Source organism: Lithobates pipiens, unplaced genomic scaffold (assembly GCF_037356315.1).
Source record: "Lithobates pipiens isolate NorthernLeopardFrog02 unplaced genomic scaffold, aLitPip1_a1.2 Scaffold_22, whole genome shotgun sequence".
NCBI classification, from domain to species: domain Eukaryota; kingdom Metazoa; phylum Chordata; class Amphibia; order Anura; family Ranidae; genus Lithobates; species Lithobates pipiens.
Genome location: NW_027507784.1, coordinates 99,060,123 through 99,079,259, shown reverse-complemented (window position 1 = coordinate 99,079,259; position 19,137 = coordinate 99,060,123). Strand labels below are relative to the sequence as shown.

General features: G+C 52.6%; 1 protein-coding gene across 1 annotated transcript in view; it reads right to left on the bottom strand.

Moving 5' to 3' along the window:
• The window catches only part of GORASP2 (golgi reassembly stacking protein 2), a 28,631-nt gene extending 23,033 nt beyond the window's left edge, over window positions 1-5,598 (bottom strand). The window contains exon 1 of the mRNA XM_077447981.1: window positions 5,406-5,598. Coding sequence (XP_077304107.1) covers window positions 5,406-5,468 — 63 coding nt within the window. The 5' untranslated portion in view covers window positions 5,469-5,598. The remainder of the gene's footprint in view (window positions 1-5,405) is intronic.
• Window positions 5,599-19,137: the final 13,539 nt, after the last annotated feature.

Below are 19,137 nucleotides of genomic sequence, written 5' to 3'. Positions count from 1 at the left end.
CTTTAGAGAACTTTGTTTTATATGTAAATTCTAGCCTAGCCAGTTATTTATACATCATGGAAACTACTTAAAGCAGTTCAATCATGTGGGGTCTAAAAGCACTTTGAGAAGCTACCTTTAAAAGGCACTATATAAAAGTTTTAACGAAAAAAAGGAAAGAAAAAAAATAAATAAAAAAAAAAAAGAAGAAGAAGGAAAGAAAAAAGAAGTAGCCTGGAAGTGATTGTAAAGTCAGTTTTTTTTTTTATCTTAATGCATTCTATGCAGAAAATAAAGCCTTCAGTGTGCAGCAGCCCCCCCCCCCCCCCCCCAATACTTAACCGAGCCCCGTCTTGATCCAGCGATGTGTACGAGTGGGTCTGCTGTCCGGGACTCTCCCTCCCGATTGGCTTAAACACTGCAGCAGCGCCACTGGCTCCCGCTGCTGTTAAAGTCAGTTAGCCAATAAAGAGGAGGGGGATGGAGCTGAACCACGGCTGTGTGTCTGAATGCACAAACAAATCTGCGGTTCAGCTTGGGTCCCCATAGCAAGCTGCTTGCTGTGGGAGCACACGATAGGAGGGAGGAGCCAGAAGCGCTGGCGAGGGACCCGAGGAGGAGGATCTGGGCTGCTCTGTGCAAAACTACTGCACAGAGCAGGCAAGTATTAGGCATGTTATTTTCAAAGAAAAAAAAAAAAAAAAAAAAAGACTTTAGTATCGCTTTAATACGTTGATTTCCTATGATCAAAACAGCCCCTACTGCCCATAATGTGATACTTTTCCTGGAATAGTTCAATCAGTAAAATACGGCATTATGGCACTAGATGGAGCCATTGAGGTCATTGAATTAAGCAAAATACAGTCAGAATTTATGAGAGATGGGCAAATGGTTGATTAGACCCCTTTATATTTTCCCACTAAGGCCTCATGTACACTGCTGCTGGTAAACAGATGTTTAGGAGCAGTTGGGCATTTTTTTTGAGCTGCCCCTGAACTCTCCTCTGTTATCAGTACATGTACACAGGGGCGTTTATAGTCGTTTCTAGGCAGTTGAATTAGAAGCATTTTTTGAAAAGAAGAAATATAAAAAATAAATAAATAATAAAAAAAAAACATTCAGGATGGATGTTCAGAGGCATTTGAAACGGCAAATGCATGTAACTGCGGTAACTCGCATTTAGCTGCGTTTTGTTTACAGGTGTTTTTAACCACTTCAGCCCCGGAAGGATTTACCCCCTTCTTGACCAGAGCACTTTTTGCGATTCGGCACTGCGTCGCTTTAACTGACAATTGCACGGTCGTGCGATGCTGTACCCAAACAAAATTGACGTCTTTTTTCCCCCTCACAAATGGAGCTCTCTTTTGGTGGTATTTGATCACCTCTGTGGTTTTTATTTTTTGCGCTATAAACAAACACATTTTTTACTATAATAACCCGAAAAAATATATATAACATTTTTTTTGTCCTCAGTTTAGGCCGATACGTATTCAACATATTTTTGAAAAAAAATGAATAAACATCGCAATAAGAAAAATAAGGACTTTGACAAAGCTAAAGCGCGCGAAACATGTCAGTCACGGTCGCCACGGCAACTGACTGAGCGTGCGGACCACCTGACTGAGTTCCGGTGTTGGAGCGTTTGATCTTCCGGGTCCTCGCCGAGTTCCTTCCGACGTCCAGTAACCCAGGACGCTGTATAGCGTCTCCCAGGAGGGACGATAGTGTAGGAAGTGGTGGATGCATGCGTTTCGCTGCACAGTGGACATCAGACAAGTGGCTGCCTTAGCGCCCCCTCGTGCCCGCACTGCTCCCAGCATTGTGTACCAGCAAGCCCCCTGTGGTCTGGATCGTGATGAATGATGGTTATCAATATGGATTAACCCCTTGTCTTCATCTCCAAAGGCGGCACTGCTATTATATAACGTTGTTGTATTCCAGTAATGAGCATTTTCATCTGCATCTGACTGTTGATTGCTTTTATATCAGATTTTATTGCATCGGTGCATTATCTTAAATTATTTTATATTAAATGGGTTTTTCTATACCAATTGATTTTTTTTTTTTTTTAATCTAGTTCCACTGAGCGCTGTTTGACTTATATGACTTCAATTGCTTTCTTTCTCTCCATGAAATATACAGCTGCACGGGTTCACGGACGTAGTTTTTGGACTGCGATTGCATAACAATTGTTTGATACCTGTCTTTTTTTAGCGCTGGAAAAAAAAATGTTGTTATAGTTCTGTTCATATTCGACCGCCCATAGAGTGGGCTGTGTCTGTATAAGCGAACCTGGACCAGCCATCTGCCTAATCAGCATTGATTAGCTGACGGATTCCCTGCTGTGCAGACAGACTCCAATGGAGCCACTCCATGTGGAAGGGGCCCAACACATCTTAGTGCCTTTTGCAGTTTAGACACTAGGGGGAACTCGTGTTTGGAAGAGAGAGAATGCCGAGTTGCAACCAAAGAACACCATAACTACTGTGAAGCATGGGGGTGGCAACATCCTGCTTTGGGGCTGTTTCTCTGAAAAGGGAACAGGATGAATGATCCGTGTATATGAAAGAATGAATGGGGCCATATATCGTGAGATTTTGACTGCAAACCTCCTCCCAGCAGCAAGGGCATTGAAGATGAAACATGGCTGGGTCTTACAGCATGACAATGATCCCAAACACACCTCCAGGGCAAAGAAGAAGTGGCTTCGTAAGAAGCATTTCAAGGTCCTGGAGTGGCCTAGCCAGTCTCCAGATCACAACCCCATAGAAAACCTTTGGAGGGAGTTGAAAGTCCGTGTTGCCCAGCGACAGCCCCAAAACATCACTGCTCTAGAGGAGATCTGCATGGAGGAATGGGCCAACATACCAGCAACAGTGTGTGACAACCTTGTGAAGACGTTTGACCTCTGTCATTGCCAACAAAGGATAGATAAAGTACTGAGACGAACTTTTGATATTGACAAAATACTTATTTTCCACCATAATTTGCAAATAAATTCTTTCAAAAATCAGACAATGTGATTGTCTGCATTTGCTTCCACATTTTGTCTCTCATAGTTGAGGTATACCTATGATGACAATTACAGGCCTCTCATCTTTTTAAGTGGGAGAACTTGCATAATTGGCGGCTGACTAAATACTTTTTTAGCGTGTGTGTATGTACACACACACACACACACACACACACACACACACACGTGGAGAAAAGGGGGGGGGGGAGCAGAGATGAGACGCGCACACAGGAGGGAGGGGGGAGCAGAGATGATGAGACGCGCACACAGGAGGGGGGGGGGAGCAGAGATGATGAGACGCGCACACAGGAGGGGGGGGGGAGCAGAGATGATGAGACGCGCACACAGGAGGGGGGGGGGAGCAGAGATGATGAGACGCGCACACAGGAGGGGGGGGGGGAGCAGAGATGATGAGACGCGCACACAAGAGGGGGGGGGAGCAGAGATGATGAGACGCGCACACAGGAGGGGGGGGGGGGGAGCAGAGATGATGAGACGCGCACACAAGAGGGGGGGGGGGGGGGAGCAGAGATGAGACGCGCACACAAGAGGGGGGGGGAGCAGAGATGAGACGCGCACACAGGAGAGGGGGGGGAGCAGAGATGAGGCGCGCACACAGGAGAGGGGGGGGAGCAGAGATGAGACGCGCACACAGGAGAGGGGGGGGGAGCAGAGATGAGACGCGCACACAGGAGAGGGGGGGGAGCAGAGATGATGAGACGCGCACACAGGAGGGGGGGGGGGAGCAGAGATGATGAGACGCGCACACAAGAGGGGGGGGGAGCAGAGATGAGACGCGCACACAAGAGGGGGGGGGGGGGGAGCAGAGATGAGACGCGCACACAAGAGGGGGGGGGGAGCAGAGATGAGACGCGCACACAGGAGGGGGGGGGGGGAGCAGAGATGAGACGCGCACACAGGAGGGGGGGGGGGAGCAGAGATGAGACGCGCACACAGGAGGGGGGGGGGGAGCAGAGATGAGACGCGCACACAAGAGGGGGGGGGGGGAGCAGAGATGAGACGCGCACACAGGAGAGGGGGGGGGAGCAGAGATGAGACGCGCACACAGGAGAGGGGGGGAGCAGAGATGAGACACACAGGAGGGGGGGGGGGGCAGAGATGAGACACACAGGAGGGGGGGGGGCAGAGATGAGACACACAGGAGGGGGGGGGGGGGGACAGAGATGAGACACACAGGAGGGGGGGGGGGGGACAGAGATGAGACACACACACAGGAGAGGGGGGGGGACAGAGATGAGACACACACACACAGGAGAGGGGGGGGACAGAGATGAGACACACACACACAGGAGAGGGGGGGGACAGAGATGAGACACACACACAGGAGAGGGGGGGGGGACAGAGATGAGACACACACACAGGAGAGGGGGGGGGACAGAGATGAGACACACACACAGGAGAGGGGGGGGACAGAGATGAGACACACACAGGAGAGGGGGGGACAGAGATGAGACACACACAGGAGAGGGGGGGACAGAGATGAGACACACACAGGAGAGGGGGGGGGGACAGAGATGAGACACACACAGGAGAGGGGGGGGACAGAGATGAGACACACACAGGAGAGGGGGGGGGACAGAGATGAGACACACACAGGAGAGGGGGGGGGGACAGAGATGAGACACACACAGGAGAGGGGGGGGGACAGAGATGAGACACACACAGGAGAGGGGGGGGGACAGAGATGAGACACACACAGGAGAGGGGGGGGGACAGAGATGAGACACACACAGGAGAGGGGGGGGGCAGAGATGAGACACACACAGGAGAGGGGGGGGGACAGAGATGAGACACACACAGGAGAGGGGGGGGGGGGACAGAGATGAGACACACACAGGAGAGGGGGGGGGGGACAGAGATGAGACACACACAGGAGAGGGGGGGGCAGAGATGAGACACACACAGGAGAGGGGGGGGGACAGAGATGAGACACACACAGGAGAGGGGGGGGACAGAGATGAGACACACACAGGAGAGGGGGGGGACAGAGATGAGACACACACAGGAGAGGGGGGGGGACAGAGATGAGACACACACAGGAGAGGGGGGGGGACAGAGATGAGACACACACAGGAGAGGGGGGGGGACAGAGATGAGACACACACAGGAGAGGGGGGGGGGACAGAGATGAGACACACACAGGAGAGGGGGGGGGGGACAGAGATGAGACACACACAGGAGAGGGGTGGGGGACAGAGATGAGATGTTATTAGAGTGTAAGCTCTTATGATCAGGGTCCTCTCAGCTCCCCCTTTATAATGTAAAGTCACACACACTGCTGGAGAGATATGAATGTCACACACAGAGGAGTGAAGGGATTTCTCACACACACACACAGGCCTCTCTCCCTCCCCCACACAGACACTCCCGGCCTCCACACTGCACCACATACCCGTAAGACATGATACCCCTCTGTTCCTCCTCCGGGGATCTCCACACTCTGTGCGCTCCCCATGTCGCGCCCCCCTCAGGCGGTGACCCCCTGTTTTGGACGCTCCCGGTGACACAACGCACTGCAGCGGCAGCTTCTTACGTGGCACATACAGGCCAGCCCGGAGAATGCTGGGAGCGCACAGTGCCGCCTCACACTCCGCCTACAGCGCCATCTGCTGCCCACCGCTGGGATTACCAGGCAGTGTGGTGAGATTTCCCCCACAGCGCCACCTGCCGGTATCCTGCCGAAAAAGGTCCCCTGGCGGATACTGACCCTCTGTACTGCGCTTGCGCAGTACGAACCCCTGCCAAACATAAACATTTGGGAGTCAGATGTGCACAGCGCCTGCGCAATGACCGCGACATTGTGGCAGACGCTGGCGCACGCTCCCGATGATCGTGCTACTCTGCAAGGGGCGGGTGTATTACTGGTGTAATGGGCGGATGGCTGCAGGACAGGGCGAATTGTAAATTGATGGGCAGAGCTGTTTGCGGGGCGTGTTTAAACAAATGAAGGGCGGGTTTTGCAATATTGATGGGCGGGTTTGCACGACCTATTTCCGTAAGTAACACAAGTATTGAAATCGCCCATCAACATTGAAAAATCCGCCCTTCATTTGTTTAAACGCCCCACAAAGACGTGTAGTTTATTGTTAAAGTGGTTGTAAACCCTTACAACACACTTTGACCTACAGGTAAGCCTAAATTAAGGCTTACCTGTAGGTCCAAGAAATATCTCCTAAACCTACACGGTTTAGGAGATATTTACCGAAAGACAGGCATGCGCCTTAGACAGCGTGTGCAGGCGCACTGAGCGTACCGCCGTCAACAGCGATATGCCGCACGTGGCGGCTCCCGTGCGCATAGTAGTCCATTATGCTTTACCTTTGCAGGGAATGAAAGAGGAAGTAAACTCATCAGGGTTTACTTCCTCTTTAAAAGCACCCCTAAGTTATCTGCCTACACCATATAACAGTAATACACCCGCCCCTTGCAGAGTATCATGAGCATCGGGAGCGCGCGGCATCCTCTGGCCATTACACAGGCGCCGTGTACACGGTACTCACTGCTGTTTATGTTCAGCTATTTTTGACGGCTTTGTAGTGGTCCGTACCGCGCAAGCGCTGCGGCTGCGCAGTGCAGAGGGGTCATTATCTGCTGAGGGACCATTTTCGGCAGGATCCCAGCCGATGTTGTAAACAATTCCTCCACCTATGCAGAACTTCGACCCGCGTCACTTCTCTTGCGGCTACGTCACAACACAGCTGATTGTGCGGCTTCACCGCGGCTATACCGTGCATGCGCAGACTCTCCTTTCAGTCAAGAATAATTTTAGACTCAAGCAGGATGGCAGAGGCGGTGCAAGTTCCTTAATTACATTATCGTCAGCACCGCCTCCAGCCCCGAATATGCATAACACAGTCTATATCAATGGGACAAGGTCGAGGAAAAATATAGAGCTGCCCGCCTCCAGCCCCGCCCCTAGCCTGCTCGGGTGGAGGTGGCGCGCCCCTTGCATAGCACTGTCTATATCATGGGACAAGGTTGAAGAAAAATATGGAGCTGCTCTGCCTCCAGCCCAGCCCCTAGCCTGATCTGTTGAAGGGGGAGGGCCCTGTGCACAGCACTGTGTATATCAATGGCAGGTTGAGAAAAACTATAGATCTGTGCCTGTGGGAGGGGCAGGGCTTTACATAGAAGGCATTCCTCATCAGTTAGATCATCCACACTGCATGATGTATATAGCGGCCTTAACTTACTGAGCTTACCGGTTACCTCCGCTTGGCTTGTTCTTCCACGTCTAGGGGTTCCCAGGGTTGATACCCAACAACTTGTACGCTGACACCAATAAAGTCTTTTTGAAAGGTTTTATTTTGCAGTGGTAACATCCAATAACACAGTCTCTCATAGGAACAGAGGGCACAGGTGAAGAACTAAGAAGTGACTAGGTGAAGAGTAGCCACTAGCAGCTGGGTACTTCAAGGCTGAACAGATCTCTAGCCAGAGATCATGGCAGTCAGCACATTGACTCAAAACTTGAAACAATCCTATGAACGTGTACAAGTTGTATCTAAGGGTGAACAGGAACCTTTTTTCTCAGTACCTGGAACGTTTTCTGTCTCCTTAATAGTACTGGAAAAAGCGTGAATTCGTCCATGTCCTTCCCAACACAGCAACCAGGCACTTCTCAGGATGCCACTTGTCGCCCCTTCTCCGAAGAGTCCTCCCCCGGTCACTTCCTCGACCTGTGGTGCCCCTCCAAGCTGAGAGCACACCCGGACACCTTGAATCCTCCCTCAGTTATTGCACCTCAGACCAGCCGGTTCCGAGACTCGGGAAGAGACGGATCCCTACCCCAGACCAGACGGTTCTATTAGGGGCCTCTAACAGGAACATGTTGCGGGATGTCGAACACCCCGTGACCCCTCACGGGGCTACCCAGGTCCTGGAACCAGAACAGACCACACAGGCCTCACGAACTCCTCTTCCCCAACCACGTGACCCACACATCTTAAGTACCCCTTCCCAGACTCCCCAGCGGGGCCCGGCACTCCCACTGTTTGGTTTCGAGAAGGTTGATACTCAAACCGTCCAACCAGGCCTGGTTCTGGCCTGTCATGTGGGGGGGGGGAGCAGAGATGAGACGCGCACACAGGAGGGGGGGAGCAGAGATGAGACGCGCACACAGGAGGGGGGGGGGGGCAGAGATGAGACGCGCACACAGGAGGGGGGGAGCAGAGATGAGACGCGCACACAGGAGGGGGGGAGCAGAGATGAGACACACACAGGAGAGGGGGGGAGCAGAGATGAGACACACACAGGAGAGGGGGGGGAGCAGAGATGAGACACACACAGGAGAGGGGGGGGAGCAGAGATGAGACACACACAGGAGAGGGGGGGGAGCAGAGATGAGACACACACAGGAGGGGGGGGGGAGCAGAGATGAGACACACACAGGAGAGGGGGGGGGAGCAGAGATGAGACACACACAGGAGAGGGGGTGTTCGAGTCAAACGCATGTTCAACTCGAACACTGGCTGTTCGCATGTTTGGCAAATTCCGAACATTATGGGCCGTTGGCGCCAAATTCGTGATTGGCCAAGCATGCACGTGACCCCGCATGCTTGGCCAATCACAGCACGGGCAGCGAGGAGGGCCATAATTGCCTGTGGCCAATTATAGCTCAGGGGGTTTAGTACACGCCCCACACTATATAAGGCCGCTAGCACGGCGGCCTTGTGTAGTGTGTTCCGGCATGAAGGGAAAGAGCTAGATAGTCAAGGACAGTGTGTTCTTTTCTCAGGCATCTGCAGGAGGTAAAGTGGGTGTTGTGTGCCTCCAGCACAGTATACACCTGTATCTACCCTTTATTGCTGGTGTTCTCTAATGCAGGCATCTGCAGGAGTTAGTGGGTGTTGTGTGCCTCCAGCACAGAATACACCTGTATCTACCCTTTATTGCTGGTGTTCTCTAATACAGGCATCTGCAGGAGTTAAAGTGGGTGTTGTGTACCTCCAGCGCAGTATACAGCTGTAGCTACCCTTTTTTGCTGGTGTTCGCTAATACAGGCATCTGCAGGAGTTAGTGGGTGTTGTGTGCCTCCAGCACAGTATACACCTGTAGCTACCCTTTTTTGCTGGTGTTCTCTAATACAGGATGTCCTGAGGCAGGCCAGGAAAGTCTGTGTGCATTTTTGCCAGTCATATAATGTCAGTGCTCAGCTGGCTGACCTCCGAAAGGAATTGAACCTGCCCAAGAACCGCCTAATCTTTGACATGCCCACCAGGTGGAATTCAACGTTGGCCATGCTGCAGCGGCTGCACACGCAGCAGAGGGCCATCAATGATTACCTGTGCGACTATGGCACCAGGACAGGGTCAGGGGAGCTTGGTTTTTTCCCCCACGCTAGTGGGCCATGATCAGGGATGCATGCACTGTCCTGTCACCATTTGAGGAGGCCACAAGGATGGTGAGCAGTGACAGTGCATCTGTACACTGTCCCTCTTGTCCATCTTTCGGAGCACACGCTGCGTGGAATAATAGACATGGCACTTGAGGCAGAACAGAGGCAGGAAGAGGAGGACTTCCTTGCCTCTCAAGGTCCCCTTTATCCAGACAGTGTTCCTGCTGGCCCGCCGATCACACAAGAAGAGGATGAGGAGAAGCAGGAGGAGGGTTGTGTCAGCATGGAGGTGAAGCCTGGCACTCAGCATCAGCAGCAGTCTTTTAGGGATCATTTACAGTCCCAAGAAACCTGTGGACTTGTACGTGGCTGGGAGGAGGTGGTTGCGGAACATGTCGTCCTTAGTGACCCAGAGGACTCCGGACCGAATGCCTCAGCTAACATACGCTGCATGGCCTCCCTGAACCTGCAAAGCCTGCAGAAGGATCCTCATATTCATCGGATCAAGGAGAGGGATCATTACTGGCTGGCAACCCTCCTTGATCCACGTTACAAGGGTAGGGACCTTATCTTGCCATTGCAGAGGGAGCAGAGGATGAAACATCTTCGGCAGGCCTTGCAGTAAGGTCTGTGCAACGCATTCCCAGAGACTGGGAGGTTACAAACTCCTGGTCCTGGACAACATGTTTCTGAGGCTTCGGTCAGTCACAGAAGGAGTGGTGGAGAAGGTGTCCATCTGACCGATGCATTCAGACAATTTTTTAGTCCGCAGCCCCAAGGTATGATCGGTTCCAGCAACCATCGCCAGTGTCTGATTTACATGGTGCAGGAATACCTAGGGGCAAGATCAGACTTGGACACCTTTCCCACCAAAAATCCTCTGGGTTATTGGAATCACTGGCCAGAGCCTGCACAGTATGCAGTTGATCTACTGGCCTGTCCTGCATCCAGTGTTCTTTCGGAACGCACATTCAGTGCTGCTGGAGGCTTTGTAACCGATTACAGGGTGCGCTTGTCCACTGATTCGGTTGATCGACTGACCTTCATAAAAATGAATCAGTCTTGGATCACCACCAGCTACCAAGCACCTGAAGCTGATGTAACCAAATAATTATTTTTGAAATGTCAGATCCCTTCAAGACTGCCTATGCTGATGCTGAGTGACTATCCTGTTATGCTGAGTGACTATCCTCTTCCTCCTCAATGATCATGCTGACAGCTTGGAAGAACATTTTTGGTTCTGGGCACCGCCACCAGTGGCTAAGGCCCAATTTTTCAGCCCCTGTTTAACAGGGGCGTGTAATTACAATTTTTGATGCAATACTTTACAGCAGGGCTCATTCCTGCACTCCAACTAGAGTATCTGTGAGGGGTTGCAGGGTTGTGGCACCAGCACCAGTGCCTAAGGCCCAATTTTTCAGCACCTGTTTAACAGGGGCCTGCAATTAAAATATTTGATGCAATACTTTGCAGCAGGGCTCATTCCTGCGCTCCAACCAGAGTATCTGTGAGGGGTTGTAGTGTCGTGGCACCAGTGCCTAAGACCCAATTTTTCAGCCCCTGTTGGGGCATGTAATTACAATTTTTGATGCAATACTTTGCAGCAGGGCTCATTCCTGTGCTCCAACTAGAGTATCTGTGGGGGGTTGCAGTGTTGTGGCACCAGCACCAGTACCTATGGCCCAATTTTTCAGCCCCTGTTTAACAGGGGCGTGTCATTCCAATTTTTGATCCAATACTTTGCAGCAGGTCTCATTCCTGCTCTACAACTAGAGTTTCTGCAGTTTTGTGGCATCAGTGCCTAAGGCCCAATTTTCAGCCCATGTTTAACCGGGGCATGTAATTACAGTTTTTGTTGCAATACTTTGCAGCAGGGCTCATTCCTGCACTCCAACTAGAGTATCTGTGAGGGGTTGCAGTGTTGTGGCACCAGCACCAGTACCTATGACCCAATTTTTTAGCCCCTATTTAACAGGGGCGTGTCATTCCAATTTTTGATCCAATACTTTGCAGCAGGTCTCATTCCTGCTCTACAACTAGAGTTTCTGCAGTGTTGTGGCACCAGTGCCTCAGGCTCAATTTTTCTGCCCTTGTTCAACAGGTGCATGTAATTACAATTCTTGATATAATATTTTACAGCAGGGCCCGTTCCAGCGCCCACCAAAGAGTAACTGTGAGGACTTACAGTATTATGGCACCAGCACCACCACCAAAGGCCGAATTTTTCTACCACTGTTCAACAATTGCATGCAATTACAATTCTTGATATAATAGTTCACAGCAGGGTGTTCCAGTACCCACCAAGAGTCACTTTGAGGGCTTACAGTGTTATGGCAACACCAACACCTTAGGCCCAAATTTCTGCAGAGCATATAGGGCAGGCCCTTACTTTCAAACATCCAACTTACACACGTCTCCTACTTGCAAACAGAAGGAGACAACAGGAAGTGAGATGAAATCTACCCCTAGGAAGGGAAATTCTCTTCTGTAAGAGTTGATATGGGAAAAACGTGTCTCCTCTCCACTGATGCTTTATCACAATCCTTGTTTTACTAAAAACCCCAAATTTTAACAAAACATTTGTCACTGGGACAGAAAGTGAGGTGAAATCATCGGAAGAGGTGCACAGACAGAAAAAAAAATGTTACAGGGCTGATAACCCTTCCCTATGTTTTCCAAAAAGCTTAAAAATAGATTTATTGCCTGGAGCTACACTTTAAAAATGTACCAGTTCAGGGGCGTGTCCAGAAGCCAAGTTGGAAAGACGCTCTGACTAGGAGCTCTCCTCCTGCCCGACGCTACAGCGGCTTTAGTCGGGGGTCTTAATACCTGCAACATGGGGAGATCGCGGGCTACACATTCCTCGTCAGCCCGGGGCGTGTCTCAGCCCCCGCCAGGCTCTGCCTCGGCGTTCAAGACCTATTTTCAGCTGCCGAAGTCTTGCAGTGTGGTGGCAGCAAGATGGCGCCGGATGATGCGGATCCTCGCCAGCGGGTCCCCACGCCGTCCCACCTACTACGCCACGGCCTCCAGGCGGAACCTCTGCGGCAGCCCTCGCATCTCACCGTGGCGGCTAGGGAGCTGGATGATCCGCGCCGCCCTCCTGGCCCCTTCCTTGAGCGCCAAGACGCTCAGGCCGCACCTGTCCACTGCCTGCAGTCCGGACTAGGCCACAGCAGCAAGATGGCGCCGGCCGGCCCAGTGGCCTCATCGCAGGTATGCCAGCCTTCCCCTCCACCCGGCTCTGTGCAGCCCTTGAACTATTCGCCCCCCCACGGGACCCCCTACGTGACGGGCCAGCTATTGGGGTGCATGAGCAGGGCCATCCATCCCGCACCCCCCTCCCGTGTTCCGGGGGAGCGGGCCGCAGACCCACTGCCCCCTATATTGCAAACCCAGTGCTCGGAGGCTTTTCCTCGCCTCCTGCGGACTGCTTCAGACCCAGATACGGCCACCAGTGGCTGCTTCTCCCCAGCACACTCAGACGCGATGGAGGACTCCCAGACCCCTTCGGGCCCTACACACCACGGGGAGGATGGGGCACCCCCCACGGCTGAGGAGGGGGGCCAGGCGGCCTGGCCATCACCAGCTTCCCCTAAAGCGCAGAGACTGCCCCGTTCCAGGGACCCCAGTGTAACTGGGGACCGCACGGCCGCTCTCCCCTCCTATGCTCAGGTGGCCCGAGCCTCCCTTCAGCCACCGAGGGCAGACCAGTCGGACCCCTAACCCTGCTCTCCCTATGCCACCTCCTGGATGGACCCTTGGAACCCTACGCCATCATGGCCCTCCTCTCCCACCCCAGCAGCTAAACGAGGGGAGCTTCCCCCCCACCCTCTATTTCCTCAACCCCTCCTCCAACAGCAAGGGGCCCTTCACCCCCCCCCCCCCGGCAGGCCTACTTGCAAACTATTCCAACAAAGGACAACTTTAAACAGCTCGTAGTGGAGGTGCAAGCTACCTGCCGTGCTGAAATCCAGACCCTGCACACCGGCCTTAAACACCTAGCTGACCGAGTTGAGATGGCAGAGGAGGACATTCAGGAGACTAAGTTGGCGGTTCATCGTGCCCAGGTGGAGACCTCGGACCACCGCCTCTTGCTACGAGATATGCAACGGCAAGTGGAAGACCTTGATAACAGAGGCCGCAGAAATAACATTCGCGTCCGTGGCCTCCCTGAAACGGAGGGCGCTGAGGACCTCCAGACCTCGCTGCAAACGTTATTCAATGAGATGTTGGGTGAGGACCCGGATAAGCACATAGAAATGGACAGAGCCCATCGTGCCCTGAGACCCAAAGGCCCGGCCTCAAAGCCGAGGGATGTCATCTGCAGGATCCATTCCTTCCCGCTTAAGGAGGACATCATGCGCAAATCTCGCTCAATCCGCGATCTGGCCTTTGACAACTCCCCGGTCCAGCTTTACCCGGACCTATCCTGGATCACGCTTCAAAAACATAGGCTGCTGCAGCCTCTTCTCTGGGCTCTACAAGACAAGAATGTTCTCTACAGATGGGGCTTCCCCTTCAGCCTGACCGCAAGACACCAAGGAAAGTCTGCGACCTTACTCTATCCGGAGGATCTGGTCTCCTTTTGTGATACTCTGGGCATTCCTGTCCCCCAACTGCCTGACTGGGACCTGGTTGCTTCTCCCCCCCATTGCCAGTGATCTGGCAGAAAGTCCCCTCGGCCAAGCGACACAGAGGCCCGGAGCCTGACCGCAGGCGCCCAAACACAAGTGATGTGGACGCCCCAGCACCTCCCCCTCTCTGTTTTTTTTTCTTGGGGATCTGTTCCCCCCCCGATTGCCGGAGCTACATTTATCCTTTTTTTTACCCCGGGCTGGCCTAGGCTGAGTCCAAGGACGGATCTACTCGCGAGTTACTGCCCCCCCATGGTTTTCCACCTGTTGGTTCCTCTCGTGGTGTGAACTGTTGGTGTCTCCCTGACCCGAATTTTTGGGTCTCCTGGTTGGGAGTCTCTTAGGGAACCGTCCCTATAGGACCTCTGGATCTGCCATTTGTTAATGTTAATCCTTATTTTGTAACTTGTTATTGTTTTCATTCTTTCTCTTCTCTCTAGGTCTTCCTCTTGCCTCGCTCCTCTAGCGAAACTCTGCCAGTGGTCCTTTCGGTCGCCATCCCTCCTCCGGTGGTCGCCACCCCCCCCCTGAGGCGTATACGCCTCCAACAGACTAAGCTAAGTATGCCTTGTACACACCCCCCATCTGACCATGGCTAAGATCTTGTCCCTTAACGTACATGGCTTAAATTCCAACAAAAAGAGGCATCTAGCGCTTCGGGAGTTCCGACAGTCAGGGGTGGATATAGTGATGGTTCAGGAAACACACTTTAACCGGGGAGATTCCTTCACATTTGCCTCCAGACACTTTCCTCATATCTATCAGGCCTTTAACCCACGTAAGAGGGCGGGAGTAGCCATTCTCTTCCGGAAGGGGGCCCCCTTTACTTGCACCTCAGCACATCTAGACTCGCGGGGCCACTACATCATTCTCCACGGCCTATGGCGTACACAGGCCATGACCTTGTGCGTCCTCTATGCCCCTAATGTTCGCCAGCACCGATTTCTGTCCGGGGTGTTCTCTCGCCTGTTTAAGACATCTCCCGAGCTTCTGGTGATGGGGGGGACTTTAACCTTACTAAATCCATACTCCATGATCGCCTTGCGGTGACATCCCGGGCGCCTCAGGCCAGAGCCCTGAGGGACTCCAAGCTTTTCCGCCAGATCACCAGAAGACGAGGCCTTTTTGATGCCTGGTGAGCCCTGCACCCACAGGACCGCCAGTACACCTTTTACTCTGCTCCTCACCGCACACATTCGCGTATTGATCATTTTTTTGTCAACAACAATACAAGGCCGTCCAATCTGCACACATACTGCCCATCTCTTGGTCCGACCATGCCCCTATAACCTTAAGGCTAGATATAGATCTCCCCCTCCGTAAGCTCTTTACTTGAAGGTTGAACAATTTTCTCTTGCAGCATTCTCCGGCAAAGGCAGAGTTGGAGTCTTTACTCCGGCACTACTTTGCTGAAAACGACACCCCAGACATTTTCGCACGCCACACTGTGGGCCGTCCATAAGGTGGTTATCCGGGGTCGCTGCATTGCCCTATCTTCAGCCCTGAAGCGGGACACACAGGCTGCCAGGTTATTAGCCGAAAAGTGGCTAAAGACCCTCAAGGCCCGTCTACGGGGATCTCCTTCTATCCCTATCCTTAAGCAAATTGTCCAGACTCGACAGACACTCCGGGACTTAGCGTTGGGATCAGTAGAAAAGGCACTAATCCGCCTGCGACAACTCTACTATGACAAGGGCAACAAAGCACAATCGCTGTTGCAGACCGTACACTGACCTCCACGCCGCCCCAAATTAAAAACAGGAGGGGAGACCTTTTGTCTCACCCCCAGGCGATAGTGGATGCGTTTGCAGATTTCTACACAGATCTGTACAACAAGCCGGACATTCCCCACAATCCCCCGACCCCGGGCTTGACTGACCGTATATCGCATTACCCCGACTGCAGGACACGGACCTCCGAGAACTGAACGCCCTTATCACTGAGGAGGAACTGCTAGCGACTGTGAAGGCTCTCCCGACCCACAAGTCCTCGGGGCCGGACGGGCTCCCTTACGAGTACTACAAGGCATTTTTGCCTCTCCTGAGCCCACATATGACCAAATTATTCAACGCCTTTCTCCAACAGTCCCCAGTCCTGACCGAGATGCTGGGCTCATTTATTTCCCTTATTCCTAAACCGGATAAAGATCCGACCTCCTGCTCTAGCTACAGGCCCATAGCCCTGCTGAACGCGGATCTAAAAATTTTCACAAAAATTTTAGCAAATCGCTTAAATGCGATCCTCCCTTCCTTAATACATAAGGATCAAGTGGGCTTTGTCCCTCTAAAACAGGCGGGAGACAATAACAGGAAGATTATTGATCTTATTGATGTTGCGAACGGGGACAACCTAGCATCTCTGGTCCTTAGTTTGGATGCGGAAAAGGTGTTTGACCGCCTAAGCTGGCCCTTTATGACGGCTACGTTACACCGTATGGGCTTTCGGGGCCCGTTCCTGCGCACAGTACAGCACCTCTACACTACCCCCCCCTCACAGGTTAAGACCCCCTTCGCCACGTCCTCAACTTTTTCCATTGCTAATGTCACCTGCCAGGCTGTCCGCTGTCCCCTCTGCTGTTTGCGCTGTGTGTAGAGCCCCTGGCGGCTGCCATTAGAGGCAACCCAGACATTCGGCGGATCCCGGTCAGGGGCAGGGAATTTAAAATATCGCTCTTCGCGGATGACGTCATCCTTACCCTGACCCAGCCTAGGATCTCACTACCCAACCTCCACTCTGAGCTAGATCGCTATGGAGGGCTCTCAGGATACAAAATTAACGCGTCCAAATCGGTGGCTCTCCCGCTTAATATGGCGACGGACGAGACAACCCACCTGCGATCCGCGTTCCCTTACAAGTGGGAAAGTCCTTCCCTTAAATACCTGGGGTTCTTTCTCACACCATCATTTCATACTTTATATCAGGCCAATTCCCCCCCCCCCCCTCTATCGGACAATTAGGGAACTAGTCCACAAGTGGAAGGCACACCACATATCGCTTTTAGGGCGGATCACGTCCATTAAAATGGCGATCCTCCCTAAGCTCCTGTACTTATTTCAGACGTTGCCGATCCCGGTCCCATATGCGCATCTACGCACACTTCAGAGGGACTTGCTGAAATTTGTATGGAATTATAAAAAACACCGGATGCCTGGCTCTGTCATGACGGCCTTATGCTCAGATGCTGGGAGTGGCTACTCGTATTCCTCTGGCTCAAGAACTCCTGGTAGAGTGGACAGATGTTCAGGAGCACAGAAGTAGCACAAGCGCCTAGCAGGTCACTGATGCAAGGGCTGGTCCGGACTCTAAGGAGCAGAGAGGTACCGGATGCAGGCTTGAACTGAGGTCAGCGAGGAACAGGAGCAGCAGGAACACTCACACCGGATCAAGGAGGAAGGTGTCTTGTAGTTCAGGACACTCAGCGGACCTTCAAGCATATTGGGTAGGATGCTGGACGGCAGGAACAACAGCAAGGCGGCAGGCAAGGCGTAGTCGTAGACAGGCCGGGTCAAACACAGGCAGGCAGGTATGGCACCGAAACAGCAGGCAGGAGAATAGTCAGACAAGTCGGAGTCAGAGGCAGGCAGCAAGCAAGGGGTTGTCAGAGGCAAGCCAGGTAACAGGAATCAGGTAGTAATCAAAACAGAAACAGGGGGTCTCTCAGGAATGCTATAGACCGGACAGCAAGGAGGCAAAGTGACAGGTCCCTTAAATAACCCCTTTGGCGCCAAGAACTGTCATGCTGCATGCCCGCGCGCGTTCACGTGCATTCGCGCAGCCCGCGCACGTTCACGCGCATCCGCGCACGCCCGTGCACACACCAACCCCTCCGCGCACGCGCACGCGCCCACCATCATTAGCGCGCACCCGCGTGCGCCCATCCACGTTAGCCCGCACTCGCATGTGCCGGTTGCCTCTTTTGCAAGAAACTTCACAGGTAAGACTTCTGGGGACAGCCGGATGATCGGAACGTCCTTCTTGACATTGCCCCCCCCAAGGGGCAGCCTCCAGATGCCCAATTGAGCCATCTTAGTTGGGTGCGCTTTCTTGAAAGCCAGGATCAGTCTTTCAGCATGAATGTTGGATTCCGGTTCCCATGAATTATCTTCTGGGCCGTACCCCTTCCATTTCACCAGGTACTGAACCTGTCCACGTCTCTTCCTGCAGTCCAGAATTGATTCCACCTCAAATTCGACTTCTCCATCGGTCAGAACAGGCTCAGGCGGACCAGGATTTCTGCCAACGAAGGGATCTGGGACAGTGGGCTTGAGTAGAGCCACATGGAAGACCGGGTGAATTCGGAAAGACTCTGGCAACTGTAACTCATAAGTCACGCTGTTGATCTTTCTCTTCACAGGAAAAGAACCAACGAACTTAGGGCCCAGCTTCCTGGAAGGACATGCCAGCTTTAGGTTCAGAGTTGATAACCACACTTGCTCCCCAGGCTCCAAGTTAAGTTCCCCTCTCCTCTTCCTGTCAAATATTTCCTTATAATACTCCTGGGTCCTGGACATTGTTTCCTGAAGAAGTTTATTGTTGGCACTGAAGAAGGCTAAAGTCTCTTGAGCAGCAGGTACCGAGCATTCCGGAAGGTTATTCGTCAGGAACAGGGGATGAAATCCATAGTTTGAAAAGAATGGAGTTTGCTTGGTGGCAGAGTGGACAGAATTATTGTATGCAAACTCAGCGAGAGGTAAGAGAGGAACCCAATCATCTTGGGAGAAGGAGGAAAAACAACGTAAGTATTGTTCCAGAGTTTGGTTCGTCCTTTCCGTCTGGCCATTAGTCTGCGGGTGTAGGCCGAAGAAAAGGAAAGGTTAATCTCCAGAGAACCACATAATGCCCTCCAGAATTTTGAGGTAAACTGCACCCCTTGATCGGAAACAATATCCACAGGGATCCCATGAAGTCTCACAATTTCTCTGATGAAGACCTTGGCTGTCTCGGCAGCAGAAGGGGTACCTTTCATAGGAAGAAAATGCGGCGTCTTCGAGAGTCTGTCCACAACCACAAAGATGGTAGAATGGTCTTCAGAAGGAGGCAGCTCGACGATAAAATCCATGGAGATCATCCTCCATGGTCTTTCAGGAACGGGCAGAGGTTTCAGCAGACCCCAGGCCTTAGATCTGCTGCCCTTGTTCTTAGTGCAAACA